Source organism: Corvus hawaiiensis, chromosome 30, assembly GCF_020740725.1.
Source record: "Corvus hawaiiensis isolate bCorHaw1 chromosome 30, bCorHaw1.pri.cur, whole genome shotgun sequence".
NCBI classification, from domain to species: Eukaryota; Metazoa; Chordata; class Aves; order Passeriformes; family Corvidae; genus Corvus; species Corvus hawaiiensis.
The window spans coordinates 15,210,992-15,227,292 of record NC_063242.1 but is presented as its reverse complement, the minus strand read 5'-3'; the positions used below and the strand labels follow the sequence as shown (position 1 = coordinate 15,227,292).

The 16,301-nt window shown below is 37.9% G+C and overlaps 1 protein-coding gene across 11 annotated transcripts in view; it reads left to right on the top strand.

Moving 5' to 3' along the window:
- PTPRM (protein tyrosine phosphatase receptor type M) overlaps window positions 1–16,301 on the top strand; it is a 460,837-nt gene that overhangs the window by 165,331 nt on the left and 279,205 nt on the right. For all 11 annotated transcript variants that reach the window (XM_048289399.1, XM_048289394.1, XM_048289392.1 and 8 more), the window contains exons 6-7: window positions 2,412–2,586; window positions 10,651–10,944. In XM_048289399.1, the coding sequence (XP_048145356.1) occupies window positions 2,412–2,586; window positions 10,651–10,944 (469 nt within the window). The remainder of the gene's footprint in view (window positions 1–2,411; window positions 2,587–10,650; window positions 10,945–16,301) is intronic.

Here is a 16,301-nt window from a genome sequence, read left to right as displayed (position 1 = left end):
TTCTGTGTGCGGGGCCAGCAGGGACTGTGTGTGCGTTATATCTTTCCATGATTGCCCCCTATTCGTGAACTGCAAATTAAGGCAGAAATCACGGCATTGCCTAGTCCTTTCCCTTCATCTCTTTCTCCATGAGAACAGCAAGAAATTGTTTTTAAAATATTTACACGGTTCTTCAGTTGTGTTGTAACTCATAAGAGTCCTGGTAGATTCTGGATGCAGGTGCCCCATGTGGCAGGGAGGGTGTACTGTGCAGGCTGGAGTGCAGAGGAGTTTGTTCACACTCTAAATGAGCTGAGCTAGTTTAGGTACTAGAATTAATCAGTGCGTGGCAGAATGTTTTTCCCTAGAGAATAACTTACCCTATTTCTGGGGAGGATAAAATAGCCTGCATAAGGCTTCCTGATGTTGCAACTAGAAAAATGGGAAAACTAATATGGGTGGGTGTAATGTAACCACAAGATTTGGGTATGTACAGGATCCTTCGAGAGTCTGAAAGCTGCAGTAACATACTTTAAGACTGTCTTACGGCTTGTGATTGATCAGCAGTTCTGATTATCAGGATTGTCTTAGGTAAAAAATAATGTTCCTTTTAAGAAATATTCATTTTCGAAAATCCTAATTAACCCACTGCTTATTTCCTGTTATCTGCAGCCATTCTTGCTAGAAGGATATTACAGAGGCAAAACTATTAAAAAATAGTAGTTTTGAAATAGTAGTTTGAAATGTTTCTTTCCAAGTTTAGGTTTTGGTAACTGCCATGCCACATCATAGAAGCTGTGCTTTATCAGCAGCTCAAACTCTGAGGAATCTTAAGGAGCTGTCAATTATCTGAAGTAATTCCCAAGTAATAATTTACAGCTGAGTAATTTTAAGGCGTGATAGCACATTCTTCTTTGGACATCTTACAAACTTCTTTTTTCTTTTACATAAGCTTTACATCACCCACATTTTCTTTGGAAGAGGGCATAACTCTACCTTACTGTGCATTGGAATCAGTATTTATTTTTAATTATGGTGCTTCTTTGGTATTAACAGCATGATTAACTTTGACTTGGTTTTGTGATTTATGGATGCATTTAATTTTGTGTGACTTGTTTAAAACTCTTTTGTTATAACTGGTATTTCAAGGGTACTTCCAATTTAGTGGCAAATAAGAACATAATAAAATGAGATCAGTATTTTCTATACGTCTTAAAACCTGCTGGACAAACTACAAACTCCAGGGCAGAAAAACAGACATCACCAGCTATGTTGGTGGTTTACAGAAGCTTAATGGGGCAGGAGCCTTGACCTGCTAGAAACTCCTCAAGTCAGAGGGGACTTGAGGACCCACTAAACATACCTGGTGTCATTAGGTAGCATCAGACTGTGCCTGTGCCTTCCTGGAGAGAGTGGTTTTTGTGAAGTGCTAGTTAGGGTTTTCCAGTTTTTCTTCATGTTTTGATAGTGGTTGCAGCCTTCAGTTTGTTGAAATACATATCATTGTATGAAAAGTGCATCTTTCTTGTTTTCTTGTTTGAGTTAATGTTGTCAGTAGATTTTGGTGGTGGGTTTGATTTTTTTTTTTTCATGCAGCTTTCATAATTCAATCGTTATACATTTTCTGCAGGTTTTTGAGCGTTCATAGTGCAAGTATCCTATTTCATGGTCAGGTGGAGCATGAGTTCTGATGAGGATTTGAGAGCCAAGCCTCTCTGCCATTATCTTTGTGTCAAAGGACATGGCAAGTTGTCAGCTCTGCCCTCTTCTGTCTTCTCCCCTCCCTTTTTCACTCCTTGTGCTCCTCAGCTCTCACAGGGCTCATTTTCTTGTGCCGTACGTGTCATATGTTGAATTGACAGCAAGACACTATGCTGAAATAGAACTGCCCAGTTTCCAGTGTCATGCTGAGGGAGTGAGAGGTGGAGACAGCTTCAGGTCATTTGCCTGGTAAATCTGTGCCTAGTTTCTTCTACCTGAGTCACTGATAACCCCTTGTGTGGGTGCTGATTTGAGAACTGTCCACTGATGTCTCTGTGCAACTATATATGTGCAAAATGCATATGCCAAGCAGCAGATGGAGGGAGGGAAGAGAAAGCACAGACTGAATATGCTGGGTTTCATGTTCTTTTAAGAGAAATAAGTTTAAATATTTGTGTAAAACAATCTAAGAGAGGAAATATTACATTGCTCTCAAATCTTTCTGTTAGTTAATCTATAAAGAGTTGAAATCAGCTGTTACAGATTAATGGTTGCCCACATTACAGATGAATGGCTTAACTCACATGGGAAGGCAGTAAAAACAACATACGGACTTCTGCATTTATCTTTCATCTCCTCCTGGGGAACTTGAGAAAAGTAAAATTGGTTGTCAGTATTTTTTTTTTTTTAATATGACTAAAAATATTCTTTATTTTTGTTTCTTTGCCTAGGGTATTTATGTAAGGGATGCACCTTTGAAGGACATAAAAGTGTTCAACTCCCGACGATTTGTGGCTCTTTTTAGTGTGGTGAATGCCACGAAGCGGGATGCTGGCAACTATCGCTGCATGATCCGGACGGAAGGAGGAGTTGGTGTATCCAACTATGCAGAACTGATAGTCAAAGGTATTTCACGATACAAATCCGTATTTCCATGCTCAGTGGATGGAATCAGGGCTTGCAGTTGCTAGTGGAGTAAGAATGTCACCCATAGCCTGTTAAACTTGATAAGAGGTTCAGTAAATAGATTTTGCTTATGTAAATCTTAAGAGTCTACCCAGCTGTAACAAGGGAGTGATAGAAGAAACCAGGGCTAATTAACTAGGTACTTGTTGATTGCTGTTTTACATATTTCCCCAAAATGCACTGTTTAGACATGTATGTCTTCACAAGCTTTTATTAAAAGTATGAACATAATAATGGGTATTTGCCTCCTTTGTGGAGATTATATTCTAAAAATATACTTACTACAAAATATGCAAGATTTACATTAAAGTGAACACAGAGAATACCCATATTTCAGTATATGGAGGGGTGTTTTTAAAAAATTGAACACATAAAATACACATATTTCAATACATGGAGGCGTGTTGTTAAAAACTGTGGGAAACACTTACATGTAAATAGAATGGGGAATAATTCATCACCAGTAGAAGAAGATGCAAGAAAACCATAATGAAAACTAAATCATTTTCCAAAAGCAAGAGTAGGGTTTTAGTGAATATGCTGTAGAGAAAATGGAGAGAAACAGGACAAGAGAAGGATGTTGCAAATAACTGGTGTATGAAGATAACAAGACAAAACAAATTGTAGCATGAAAGCTTAGATGAGCTATTTGAATGGACAGATGAAAAAAGAAACAAATAGAGTGGGTGAGATGAGAATATAATTATAAGGCATGGTGGAAAAAAATGAGGTTATTTTGGTCCTAGCATGAAAAGAAAATAAAGTAGGTGGCCAAAAATAGATATGTAGGAAAGTTGGCAAGGAAAGGAAGTGTGGACTATAACCCAGGTGGGAACGATGAAGCATCGTTCAGATCTAACACCAGTGAAAATAAAGAGGAATGAACACTGCCTGAAGGAGGCAGAGGGAGGAGTTACTGTGGAAGCCAAAGAAGTTCATTTTTTCTCAGTCTCTTTGATTCAGAGTGTTTTAATTTATTAGTGCTCCTTTTGAGGTGTAGTAGAAATTATGAAGCGTATCATTAAAGCATTTGTGCTTACCCAGATTCTTTCAGAAAATTTGCACTGGGCACTGTGAGCAAGTGGATAGCCTTAGGGTGTAATCCCATTAACTACTTGTAGAGTGGCAAAGTAATTATGGTAATCCCCATTGCCTGTGTTGGAGCTTTTATGAGACCACCTGCAGGTCATTCCTTCTGACCTAAAAAGACCCATTTTAAACATTGGGCTGTAAAATGTTGCGTGACTGTACTGAAACAGCAGCATTAGGGGCTAATTAGTAAATATCCTTTCTTCTTGATGGTATATAATTAAGAAATTTTATTTCCTAATTTTTAGTAGCTTTTCTGCAATGTCGGTTAGCAGACTTCAAAGATAGTGGATTGATTTCAGTGCAGCTATATATGTTTTTAATCCATTACCATCCATAAATCATGAAGAATGTACATATGCCCACACTTCATGATGTTTAGTATACTTAGGAATTGCTGATGGCTTAATAATAGTATATGTGAAAACAGTGGTGTAATTACTGCCTCCTCTTTTTTACAAACAATTAATTTAATTCTCTTCTAATTTATGCTGGTGTAACTAAACTGACTTATGAGGAATTTCCTTGGAATTATATTGCTAGAATGACAGGAGAGTCAAATGGAGCACTTTTAAGTTAGAGAGAATCAGTTCTTCACAATTACCATGCCCTGTTTCATTCTGGTTACTGAACCTGTAACTCAAGTTGCAAAAAGTACATCCTGCACTGGAATAGGGCTTTTTTCAAAATATGTTTGCTTTTGAGATGTTTGCACAGTAGAGTGGGTTACAGCTCTGTACAACATTCATTCTACTTCACTGTAGACATGGTTTCACTAAATAGGAACTTATTCTAAGTAGATTCCAATTATGTGTGTAAAGATCTTTAAGGTTTGTAGTGCTGTTGTGGCATGATGTTGTGTGGCACTGGAGACCAGGTACCAGAACTCTTGAAAAGGGCAGAAGGGCTGCTCATTTCAGGTGCTGCAAATCAAACCTGGCATCACAAAGGAATAGGAATGAAATCTTGAAAATGAAAGACATGTAAGAAACTGCCAGGCATTCTTATTCTCTTCTCTTATTTTCTTCGTGTTTTACCTGGGTGAGCAAGTTATAGCAAGGTTTCAGCAGTATGGAGGGGGAAAAAAGCGCAATTAAAGAGCTGTCAGTTCTCTTATGAAATAATTGTAAACATGAATATTGCCTGTCAGTGAACAATTAATCTGGCCTTTAAAAGGGGTGGGGGGAAGGGGTTTTTTTTTTCAGAACTTGTTTGTGTTAGCTTATATGCCTTTTAGAGGACGGTGAAATAAAGTATTGATTGTTCTATTTAAATAAATCCTGAAGGGGAGGTTTTCAATTTACCTGAGTGTTTGTTCTGATAAGAAAGGCTGAAAAGACAAGTGCCTTGTCATTGTGTGTGCTCAAACTGCACAGTATCCTCATCTGAGTTTGTCAGAGAATTGGATTGAAATGTCACTTTATCTAATAGGAGACATGAAATTGGCCTTGTCAGATAACCCACTTATTGTAAAAAACATCAGCCCGTATCTAATAGATGACGTAAAAGTAATCAAACATTGAGCAAAAGAAGAACAGTCGGGTGGAATTGATTAAATGTATTTGGTGAAGTAAATTAGAGTTCTACATACGGTCCCTAGGTTGAAGTTTTCTAATAGTGGGCAGATCCAACACAGATTAGATTTAGGAGAACAGAATGAGCCTGTCTAGCAGACATCAGATTATTACAGAGTTCAGACTGCTTATTGAGTTCAAACAAGGTAAACCTAGGTGTCAAATTGGTTAAAAGGAGTTTGGTTAGGTTTTTAAGCAAGGGCATAGAAAGGTAGCCATCTGTAATGCTGGCAGCTTAAATGTCTGCATTTTCCAAATGGAAAATTTAACACTGGGAACAGAACCAAACCTCTTCAGGATCTCTAGAGCAAAGACTTTATTCTGGAGGGCAAAGTCATTTTGACGTCAAGACAGAGTAAGAAAATATTAATGATTACTTATCTGTGGTATCAGTTGTTCTCATACATTAAATATACACACATACTTGGCATCTGGTTTTGCTCTGCAGCTAACCTTGCATGCTGGATCCATCACTCTGTCTGTACCCCTTTTTTTACCAACAGTGCTGGCATTAGGACTTATTTTTATGGTTGCCTAACAATTCCTATCATGAAGTCCTGCTTTCATATGCTCATTTTTTGGCAAAAAAATGACTGGAGACTTGTATTTTTCAGTGTGGGTGTGTGCCTTAGCTTGGAGGTGTTGAGAAAACCTCCAGCCAAAAGAGCTGATACAGTTCATCCATGTTAGCAAACTTGTCATAGGAAAGTGCTGAAGACTCTGGACTTTGAAGTAGTAATATTTTTTCAGGAGGGTACTATGTCAAGAATTCTCTTTCTCTCTTCCTGTGAAGATCTGTTCTCAAATACAGTTAGTTTACAAACTACCAAATAAAACCCAACAAGACCCTGAGACTTCTTTGAATTAATCTTTCAAATTCCCCCAGAATTCTAGATACAGTGTATGGAATTTAATTGCAAGCAGAGATCTGAGCTCTTCTGGGGCAGGCTGGATCCAAGCACAGGAATCAAGACCAGTGAGGTCAGCATTTGTATGCTTTTAGTATACAGTCCTCCACCTTGCTGAATCCTTGTACTTTGAGAGTAAAATGGTGATGGATAGCGATGTGGGTAGTGAGGAGTGCAAGAACAAGAAGCTGCATACCCAGATGAGGTTATTTGTGCTGGGACTGAAAGGAAAGGCAAGCTGGGAGGTGTTTTGAAATGAGAGGAAAGGTAGGTGAAAATTGGAACTACATAAGCACTAAAAGCTGGGGAGAAAAATGTGGGGGTGCTGGTTGACAGCCAGCTGAATCTGAGCCGGCGTGTGTCCAGGTGGCCAAGAAGGCCAGTGGCATCCTGGTCTGTATGTGGCCAGGTGGAACAGGGCAGTGATTGTCCCCCTGTACTCAGCGCTGGTGAGGCCACACCTTGAGTGCTGTGTCCAGTTCTGGTTCCCTCACTACAGGAAAGACATTGAGGTGCTGGAGTCCAGAGAAGAGCAACAGAGCTGGTGAAGAGTCTGGAGGGTCAGTTATAGAAGGACCAGCTGGCAGCCAGGGGTGTTTATCTTGGATAAAAAGGAGGCTCAGAGAGGACCTTATTGCTCTCTACAGCTACCTGATAGGAGGCTGTAGCCAGGTGGGGGTCAGCCTTTTCTCCCAGGCATCAGGAGACAGGACAAGAGGTCATAGCTTCCAACTTTCCCAGGGAGATTTTGGTTGGACATCAGGAAGAATTTTTTCACTGAAAGGATGGTTAAACTTTGGAATGGGCTGCCCAGGTAGGTGGTGGGGGTCTCCATCCCTGAAAGCATTCACTTAGTGCTATGGTTTAGTTGGCATGGTGGTGTTGGGTCAAAGGTTGGATTTGATTATCTTAGAGGTCTTTTCTAACCTTTATGATTCTATGATTCTGTGACAAAGAGGGGAAGATAAACATATACGCATTCCTGCTTTTGCAAAAAATGAGGGAGTAGATTTTTGTCATTTTTCAAGGAAGTGATTCTGAGCCACAGAGAAGAAATGTCTTGTTTTTGTCTTCTTTAACTCACTTAAATCATAGAGATTTACATTATCTCCACTGGCATCTCAGTGTGATGCCTTTCCCCTCCCAATTAAAATTTTAAAAGAACTACAAAGCAAAAGATGTTAGGATGTTGTAGAAAATGTTTGGAAAATTTGTATAATCTCAGTACAAAGCAGTTTAAGTGAAGGAGTTGCAGTTTTAAGTGTGTTTTCAATTAATAAAGAAGTGCATAAGAATAAATAGCTTACATGCATGTATGGCTGCATTTGTTTTTATCCTCTGTGTAAGAGAAGGGCTGCTCTTGGTCATAAAGTCTGTCTTTTTCTCATGTTTAATATAAATGATCCATTTATGTAGGGTGACCTGGGAGCACCTGCCTAAAGCTGTCACCTGCAGACCCCTGGCTCTGTAAGGTAGCCACTAAAGCTACCTTTCTCTAAGGGTCTGTGCCTGTTGTCATTTGTCAGAGAATTCAAGAAGAGGTCACATGTCTGTCCAAAGTCTAAAAAGCATAACATTTGAAATATGGATCAACTTACCTTCTTTTGTTTCAATTAATATTCTGTTTTAAAAGTGTACATTTAAAAGGATTTTGCAGTACTGAACAGCTTTGTGCACTTGCTTCAGGAGAGATGTGCAAGGAAGAACTCCTCTTTAAGATAAGTCATTGTACTAAACAGCCACTGCTACAAACTTGTTTCTGCTGTCAGTTGAAAATCCTTCCTATAACATACACAGCTCTAAAATCTCAAGTCTATTGTATCATTTGATGAAGGTATTAATTTGCATAGTATTTAATTGAGACTACCTCAGTGGCTACTAGTAGAACTGCTTTTAGTGACAGTAGAGCTGCAGTGTGGTACTTACTTGACTAAGTGATTCAAACTCCTCAGCATGCTAAAAATTAAATTATTCCATCTAAAGAAAGAATAAATTAAAAAGATGGAGGAATACATTTCATACTTCAGTCGTGAAATCAGTTCATTATATTTGGATATATAATGTTTCTGTTAGAGAATCTGCTTAACTGAGTTTTTAACCAATCATATAAGCATTATATTTGTAATGAAAGGTTGATTTTAGGTAGTCTCGATCTCTGGTAAGAAGGTAACTTTTGGTATTAAACTATGTTAATAGTATCAAACTGCAGTACATGCAGGCTTTTCTGAAATAATGCAACTTGAATTAACTTTTTTCATTGTGGTCCCAGAGAAATGAAAAACATGCCCTGAGGTATAAAAAGACAATAAAATACTGTCTGTTTCGAGTACTTGTAATATTTGGAATGAATTGGTGTAATCACTAACCTTAGTGACCTAACTCCTGAGTTTGCATTTTGAATGGCACTTCAACAGCCTTTAGTAGCATTTGAAACTTGGAAGTAATTAACTGTTCTTTCAGCATGGCTAAGTAAATGCCTTAGGATGCTCTATAAAAGTTCCATTTCAGGTCTTGGTTCACAAAACAGCCTAATGATTTAAATTGATGCTAAATCATTTTGAGTCAAGTCAGAACTGTTTCCAGACATACTATCACTGTATGAAGCCATAGTTTATATACTTTAGGAAGAATAGTTTCAATAAAACTGCAGTATTTTTAAATACTTCAAAAAAAATTTTTACATTTTTAAATTTTTAAACTAACTGAACAATGACATCAGTTTGCCATATATTGCTGTTGACATAAAACAGTGCTTTTCACTGCTGATTTGAAAATCTAAACAATATTCTTTATATCCTGGAATCTACCACAATATATTAAGCTATTTTTATGTCTATTCAACTTAGTAATAATTAGTAAATATCTTAAGAGATGTTCTGGTTTGTTGCCCTTTTTTATTGTGTTCTTCATGCTAGTAATCACTTAGTTTTGTTAAGATGAAAACACACAGTGAGGATGCCTGTGTTGGCTGGTTTGTAGTGTTGTATTTCAGCCATTGCTAACGCATTGCACAGATCGAAGCTTTCATTCAAGTGTACACTGCTAATTAGAAATACCATCTATCTAAGGCATTGCTAATCTTCAGTGTACTTAGTGCTCTGAGTTACTCTTTCTGTAAATGAAAAAAGGTAGCATACTGTAGGATAATTACATGTTTGTTAAAATAGCAAATCTGCTGTTTCTCAGCAAATACTGAATGCTTCCCAGAGATCCTTTCTCCCTTTTGCTTCATTCTTTTATGTTCTTTGCTTTAACTGTGACTTTGAAGACCATGACAAAATGATGAAATATGTAAATTCAGCTTCTTGTCTGCTTGACTACCTGTATCCCAACACAGAGGGAAATGGTTAGCAGAAGAGGATAAATCTGAATCTAAAGCTTAGGGAAGACAGATGTCCTGCGTTCATTACATATTCTATGTAGCCTTAAGAAGGTGGCAGTGTTTGCTGATAGATATGTTGAGAATACAGGATCAAACAGTGCCTTATTACAGTGACTTGCTTTCATTCTACTTGGATATATTTGACCAATGGGAAGGTGAATTTTTTTTCAGATGTGATGCATAAAACAGCAGAGTAATTTAACCAGTAGGGGAAAAAAGAATTTGTTATTTACCTTTAAATAAAGATGATATCTGCAAATTACTTCTGCAGTCTAATTTAAAAGAAGATGCCCATCACATAGCAAATAAAAGTGGGTTTAAAATTTTGGTCACTTTTGAAATCTTTAGAATCCAAACTATCAGGATATCACATGCATGCTTGCTCTGGGTACTGTTTCAGTGTGGTAGTTAGTGAAAGTAGCCATTACGTGAGGTAGAAACAGACTCCTAGTAAAAATTCAAGAAATCCCCCAGCTTTCATTTAGAAGCTCTTTAAGTTGAACCAAAGTATTCCACTTGAAAAATTACTGCACTTATTCTGTTTACACAGAAGTATGAAAATATGAAGGCTGAGTAGTTAAGTACATGAAAAATAATTAATAAATTTTTTGTGCAGAAATTCCTGTTCTGATTACATGTAAGGATAAGCTACAACATAAATTTTAGCTTTAAAAAAAAGTTTTGAGTAGGATTAATATTAATATCCAGTAAGAACTGTATTTGTATGAGAAAACCTGAGATTATCTTTCTTTTTAAATTGGATGTTGCCATGGAGTGTCTAGTGAATAGAATTCCATTTGCACCTGGTTTGAAGTTAGGTGGTATAAACCAAAAGCTTCAGGTTAAAATCTCCAAGTGCATAAGCAAAAGAATCTGAATATTGCAGTTTAATGAAAATAAATCAGTCTGTAGTGATGATTTCTTCATATCCATATTTTCATGCAGTCTTAACTCCAATGTAGTACAAAACCCGTTGCTTATTTGAATGTTTTAGCAGCAGAAAAAATGCAAGTGTAATCTTAGCTTGTTACTGTAACTTGCTGTGTTTCAGAGCCACCAGTTCCCATTGCTCCACCTCAGCTGTCCTCAGTCGGTGCAACTTACCTCTGGATACAGCTGAATGCCAATTCCATCAATGGGGATGGGCCCATTATCCAAAGAGAAGTTGAGTATCGAACTTCAAGTGGAAGCTGGTATGACATACAACCCGTGGACTCCACAAGCTATAAGATTGGGCACCTGGATCCTGATACAGAATATGAAATCAGTGTATTACTTACAAGACCAGGTGAAGGAGGAACAGGATCTCCTGGCCCAGCTCTCAAAACAAGAACAAAATGTGCTGGTGAGTACTCCAAGGTGATAGGAAAGTTGATATCCAAGGTGATAGCGTCTTTCTTAATTCACTAGCAGATTTTACTGTCTTAAACCAGCAGTTTGCGGGAATTAAGACTGAATGGTTTTAAGTATAACCTATTAACATTTTCCAGCTGCAGTGACCTTGAAAGCAACCTTCAGTGCCACTGTAGATTGTAGATGAAATCATGACTGTGCATACTTTTGTTTTTTCAATGTCAGTTATATCAAACTTGTAGATAAAGTGGAAAGAGATCCTGTGTAACAGCAAAAGCATTACCTGTTGAGTCTCAATTAGCAGATGAGGTTTAGCAAAGGTCTGCTTTCTTGAGTGACTGACAGCGTGTCTCTCTACTAAATGAGACAGTGCAATTTCTGGTGCACTGTAGCAATCTTGGCTCCTGTTTTGGATGTTATAATTAATAGAGCTGGCCTCTGATTGTAATAACATACAAAGTTCACCTATTATGCAAAAGCAATATTACAGTAATTTTCAGTAAGACTGGCAGTGATATTAGTTTGGGATTTAGCTGCTCAGAAAATAATAGAGGATACTGTGACCTGGATTTTCTTTGGTCATTAGTATTTTCCCCCAGTATTTTGAATCATCTCGCTGCTGCTGTAAAGCTGATGGAAGATAGGCAGGAATGTAGCTAGAGAAAATGGGAGTAACAAGTACTACTAGCTTATTGTTCCTAGTCTTTTAAAGAATGACTTGGTCTTACTTGCCTTTTTAATAGGAAAAATGACATACTTAAACAGAAATAATGTATTTCCATTGCATATACTTTTTGTAAAGTCACCTGGCCACCTGTCAGTGAGTAAATGTCATTTCAGTTGAATTGAATTGGTGTGATGTCAAACACAAAATGAAATATAGTTGCTGTCAGAATCCCACTATTATGTTGTGAAGGTGCAAACTTATACAAGTACTAACTCTTTGATGTTATTTTGGTATTTTTCTTCATCTCATTACTGGAAAGAAGCATTTAATGAAAAGTACCAAAAAGCAGTATAGCTAAGTTATAATAATAGTTAAGTATTTAGTATTTATAAGATTTTCTCTCCTACACTAAGATAACTTCATCTGAGTCAAAAGTGAAGCATAAAAATGAAATATAGTTCCCTTCAGGAGGGTTTCTGGGTCACTATGCCCTTCATAATAATGTAAATGTCTGCTAGGTAAGTACGTATTTAATACAAAAGTATTTCAAGTTATTCTAAAATTAAAACAGTTTTTTTAATAGTTTTTTTCATCTGCTTGTATGATCAGTTAATGCAGTACTGGGTGCTGAGTAAGTGAGCCTGTCTGTCCTGCAGGGTTATGGGGTGTGGCAAATTGACACCAGGCAGTAGCCAAGTAGCCACTCAGTCACCTCGGCCACGGGACAGGGAGAAAATAGGAAGGCAAAAAGACTCATGGATTGACATAAAGATAGTGTAATAGGTGAAGCAAAACTGCACTTGGAAGAAAAGGGAAAAAGGAAATTACTGTTTCTCATGGGCTGGCAGATCTTTATCCACTTGCTGGGAAGTAGTACCTTGGCATACACACTGGTTACCTGACAATACAAACAGAGTAACAATTAACATCCCCATTTCCTCCTGTTTTCCTTGGGCTTTGATTTCTGACTGAGACATTGTATGATATGGGACATCCCTTTGGTCAGGGATGTTCCATACTGTCACAGGGGCCACAGCAGTCCCTACTGTGTCCCCTGCCAGCTTCTTGTCCACCTCTGGTCTGTTTGCTGGAGGAGTAGAGTGGGAAAAAGAAAGCCTTGAGGCTGTGCAAGCACATTTAAAACACTGGTGTGTTACCAACATTGGATTAGTCACAAATCCAAAATGCAGCACCACACAGGCTGCTATGAAAGAAATTTAACTCCACCTCAGCCAGACTTAGTAGAGAGTGATATCCAGAATTTTAGTTATATTTAAGAATATCATATGCTTTCTGTTCTTCTCAGTGGTACATACTGTTGAGTTTTAAAACATGCATTTAGTTTCATAAACCACTGTGTACTGGAAGTGTTTTATTACCTGGTAACGTCTTGTAATACATCAGAATTATTTGTGTTTTCATTAAACTAAACAGTAACCTTCTTAAATTAAAAGCAGAAAGTTGAATGACTGAAAAATGTAAATTGAATGATGATATTAAATCTGTCTCTACAAATTGGCTTTTTTATAGCGAGGACCCTGCTTTGAAGGTGTAGTGGTTATTGGTTAACTGTTAGCAAGTGACATGCTAATAACTGGCCCAAGGGTTTAAAAAGAGATGCTGATAAACTAATGACGGTATAATTAAGCTGGGTAGGAGTAAAATAATGCCAGTCTCCAAAGCATACCATAGAATTAATAAAACAGGAGTCTTTAAGAGAAGAATCATTGCACCTTTTTAATTACTGTGATAATTGCATGCTGCTTGCCTGTTCCCTAGGGGAAGATAGTGAACTACTTGGAGACTTGAAGCAGTATGCTAGGCATTCAATAATCTTAATAGTTCTCCAAAGCATTTGAAATATGTTTTCATTTTAGCAAAATGAGATTTCAGAGGCTTGTAATAGACAAGTCTTATCTGTAACTTTACTAAATAAAAGCAGCTATAATTAGAATGCAAGGAAAAAAGATCTCTCCAGACTTGGTTGCATCACACTCACTGGAGCAGTTGCCAGTTTAGAAAGTGCATTGTTTCCTTTTGATGAAATATAATGGAAATGTAAGTGCTCTTTCAGTGTAATTCTCAGGAAAGCCAAAGAATTACATTCAGGTCTGGATTAGATTTAACCTGGAGTGTGGAGTTCAGGTTTGAAGGAGTTTAATGGATTTTGGCCATGATGAACCAATCAGACTCAGAAAAAGGGGTTTTTCTCATTTTAAGGTGTGAAATGGAGGCCTTCCGAGGTTGTCTGGAATGTAAATCACCTGTTCCATGCTCAAAGCTCCCTCTCCCCACAACCATCTCATGTGGTGTTGTGAACATAGAATACAGAATGCCAGGGATGGGGCATCCACAACTTCTCTGGGCAACCTGTTTGAGTGCCTCACCTTACAGTAAAGAATTTCTTCCTAATACCTGATCTAAACCTACTTCCAGTTTGAAGCTGTTCCCTCTTGTCCTGTCACTATTGTTCCTGATGAGACCCAGTCGGACCCAAAACCAGTAGAACTGTCCATAGTAAAACTAAAGTAGATATGTTGAAGGATTAATAAGCTAGACTGTGTTTTGTAGTTTCTTCTTATCCATATCAATATTTCTGTGCGTAGAATTATTTATTTCAAGGCTTTCCAGCGTGTTTTGTCTTTGACATGCATTGCGTGATACAAATCTTGATCTGGTCTGTGTCCCTGCACTCTGGTAGTGAGACAGTGCCCCAGTTAAAACACACCTGAATAATGCAGAACTGCTAAATGAGCTCTTGCAATTTTTTTCTCTTTTTTGCTATGGCCCCTCTATTAGGAGACATTTTTTCTAATTTATGTTGTTCCTTGAATCTGCTGGTGAACAGATACGTCTTGAAGACAGCTACCTTAGGAAGAAACGTTAGAATAAAATCCTCCCTCCTGCTAAGGGAGGGGATTGTTAAGGCCCCCTAGGGAAAGTTGTTTTCTTTTTCTCATATTTTTTTTTTTCCACTGTGACATTTGGCATAATTTCTGAAAATTAGCATATTTTCCTTTACTGAGCTAGAAAACTCTACTGGAATTTAAGAAAATAAAAAATAAATAAAAAAGACTGCTATGAAAGAATCTTCTGATGAATTATCCCCAAACTGTGGAGTTTTTTGAACAGCCAGATCTCTACTTCTTTGTGTTAAGACACAATTACTGCCCTGGAGTATTTGCAAAAACAATCACTGTCAATCTAACCAATAATTTTCATACAGTGAAATAACAGGAATGTTTTAAACATAGTTGGTTTTGCTGTCTCTTCTACCCCATCACCTGAGCTTGTCAGGAGGAAAGCTGTTACTCCCAGTACAACTGAGCACTTGAAACCCTGCTGCAGGTTTGTTATAAAATGTCTGGTACTCCTAGAAGGCTTGTTACAATCTGGAAGAACAGAGCAGAGGAACTCTTTAAATCCCCACTCTTGAAAAAGAATAATCTTCAGTTTTCTCAGTTTGCTCTTTGCTTTGGCTTCAGCTGGTTAATATTCCAAGGTCTCAAAATTATTTCACTAGTTCTGTGCTGCCCAGTGGCATCCACTGGCATTGTGAAAAAAACCTTCATGTGTCAGAATACAATGATGGAATGAGTATCCTCTTCCCTCTGATCAGTTAAGAGCTGCATCAGGTTGCACCAGGTGGAAGTATCTCTGGGCAGATGGTACAGGCCAGGAACTGTCTTGAACCCTGCATGTAAATTCAGTGTGCTCAGGTATGTTGGACAGTACTCAGTGCCACCACTTTCTTCCTGCTCCATGACATGGCACACTGTTCAGGTCCTACAGGATGGACAGTCTTGTGTACAACATTCTGAGTAAAAAGTCAGTTTTGCAGTTGGTTTTCCCTGTTTTCTACCCTCCCGCATCCTTTTGTTATTAATTCTCTAGTTAGTTTTTTCTTTTGTCAGTGTTGGTGCCCTAGCCTCTCTTGAAACTCAGTGGTGCTTTCTGCTGACTTCCATGCCCTTCCCCATTCTATATCACTATTAGGAAAGATGAGTTCCTTCCTAAGAACTTCTCTACGTTGAAATGGCAGCTGCCTTTATCGGTCCTGTAAGACTTTGATCTTTTGACCTTTTTGTTTCAAGAAAAGAGGAAGGATCTTAGTGTCACAGGGAATTAAGTTATTCCTTCTCGTTGCTATACCTTGGAGAACTGCCTGTGTAGACGTTTTTTCAGGCATATAAAAAAGTCTTAACGTTGCTTGGTTTTGTGATCATAGCACAATGTCAACTTGAAGCCATACTGCAGGTTTTTTCCACAGCTCTTTCTCCTAGCAATTTTCTTCAGAAGTTTTAACCAAGGTTTTTGCAGGTGTGTTATATTAGAGCTAGACCTCAGGTCAGAGACACCTGAACCCTGAGGAGGAGGGTTGCAGATATTGCACCATTTTATTTTCCATTGAAGAGTTCCATGATATTTCTAAAGTCACCATTCCTAACCTGAAACTGTAATAAACTTTAGTAGGAAGTTACATTGATTTATCAGAACTAGAAGTCCACAATGAACTTATATTTTATTTATGATTTTGTTACGAAAGTAGGATCCTACTGTATTGTCCTTTTTTTCTAAATGCCTTTCTGATACACTAACCAGCTCATATAAGGGCACTTTCTCCTAAGGGTAAAAGCTAGTTTTGGATTTTCTGCACTGTAGCAGGTGAATTGCAGCTTTCA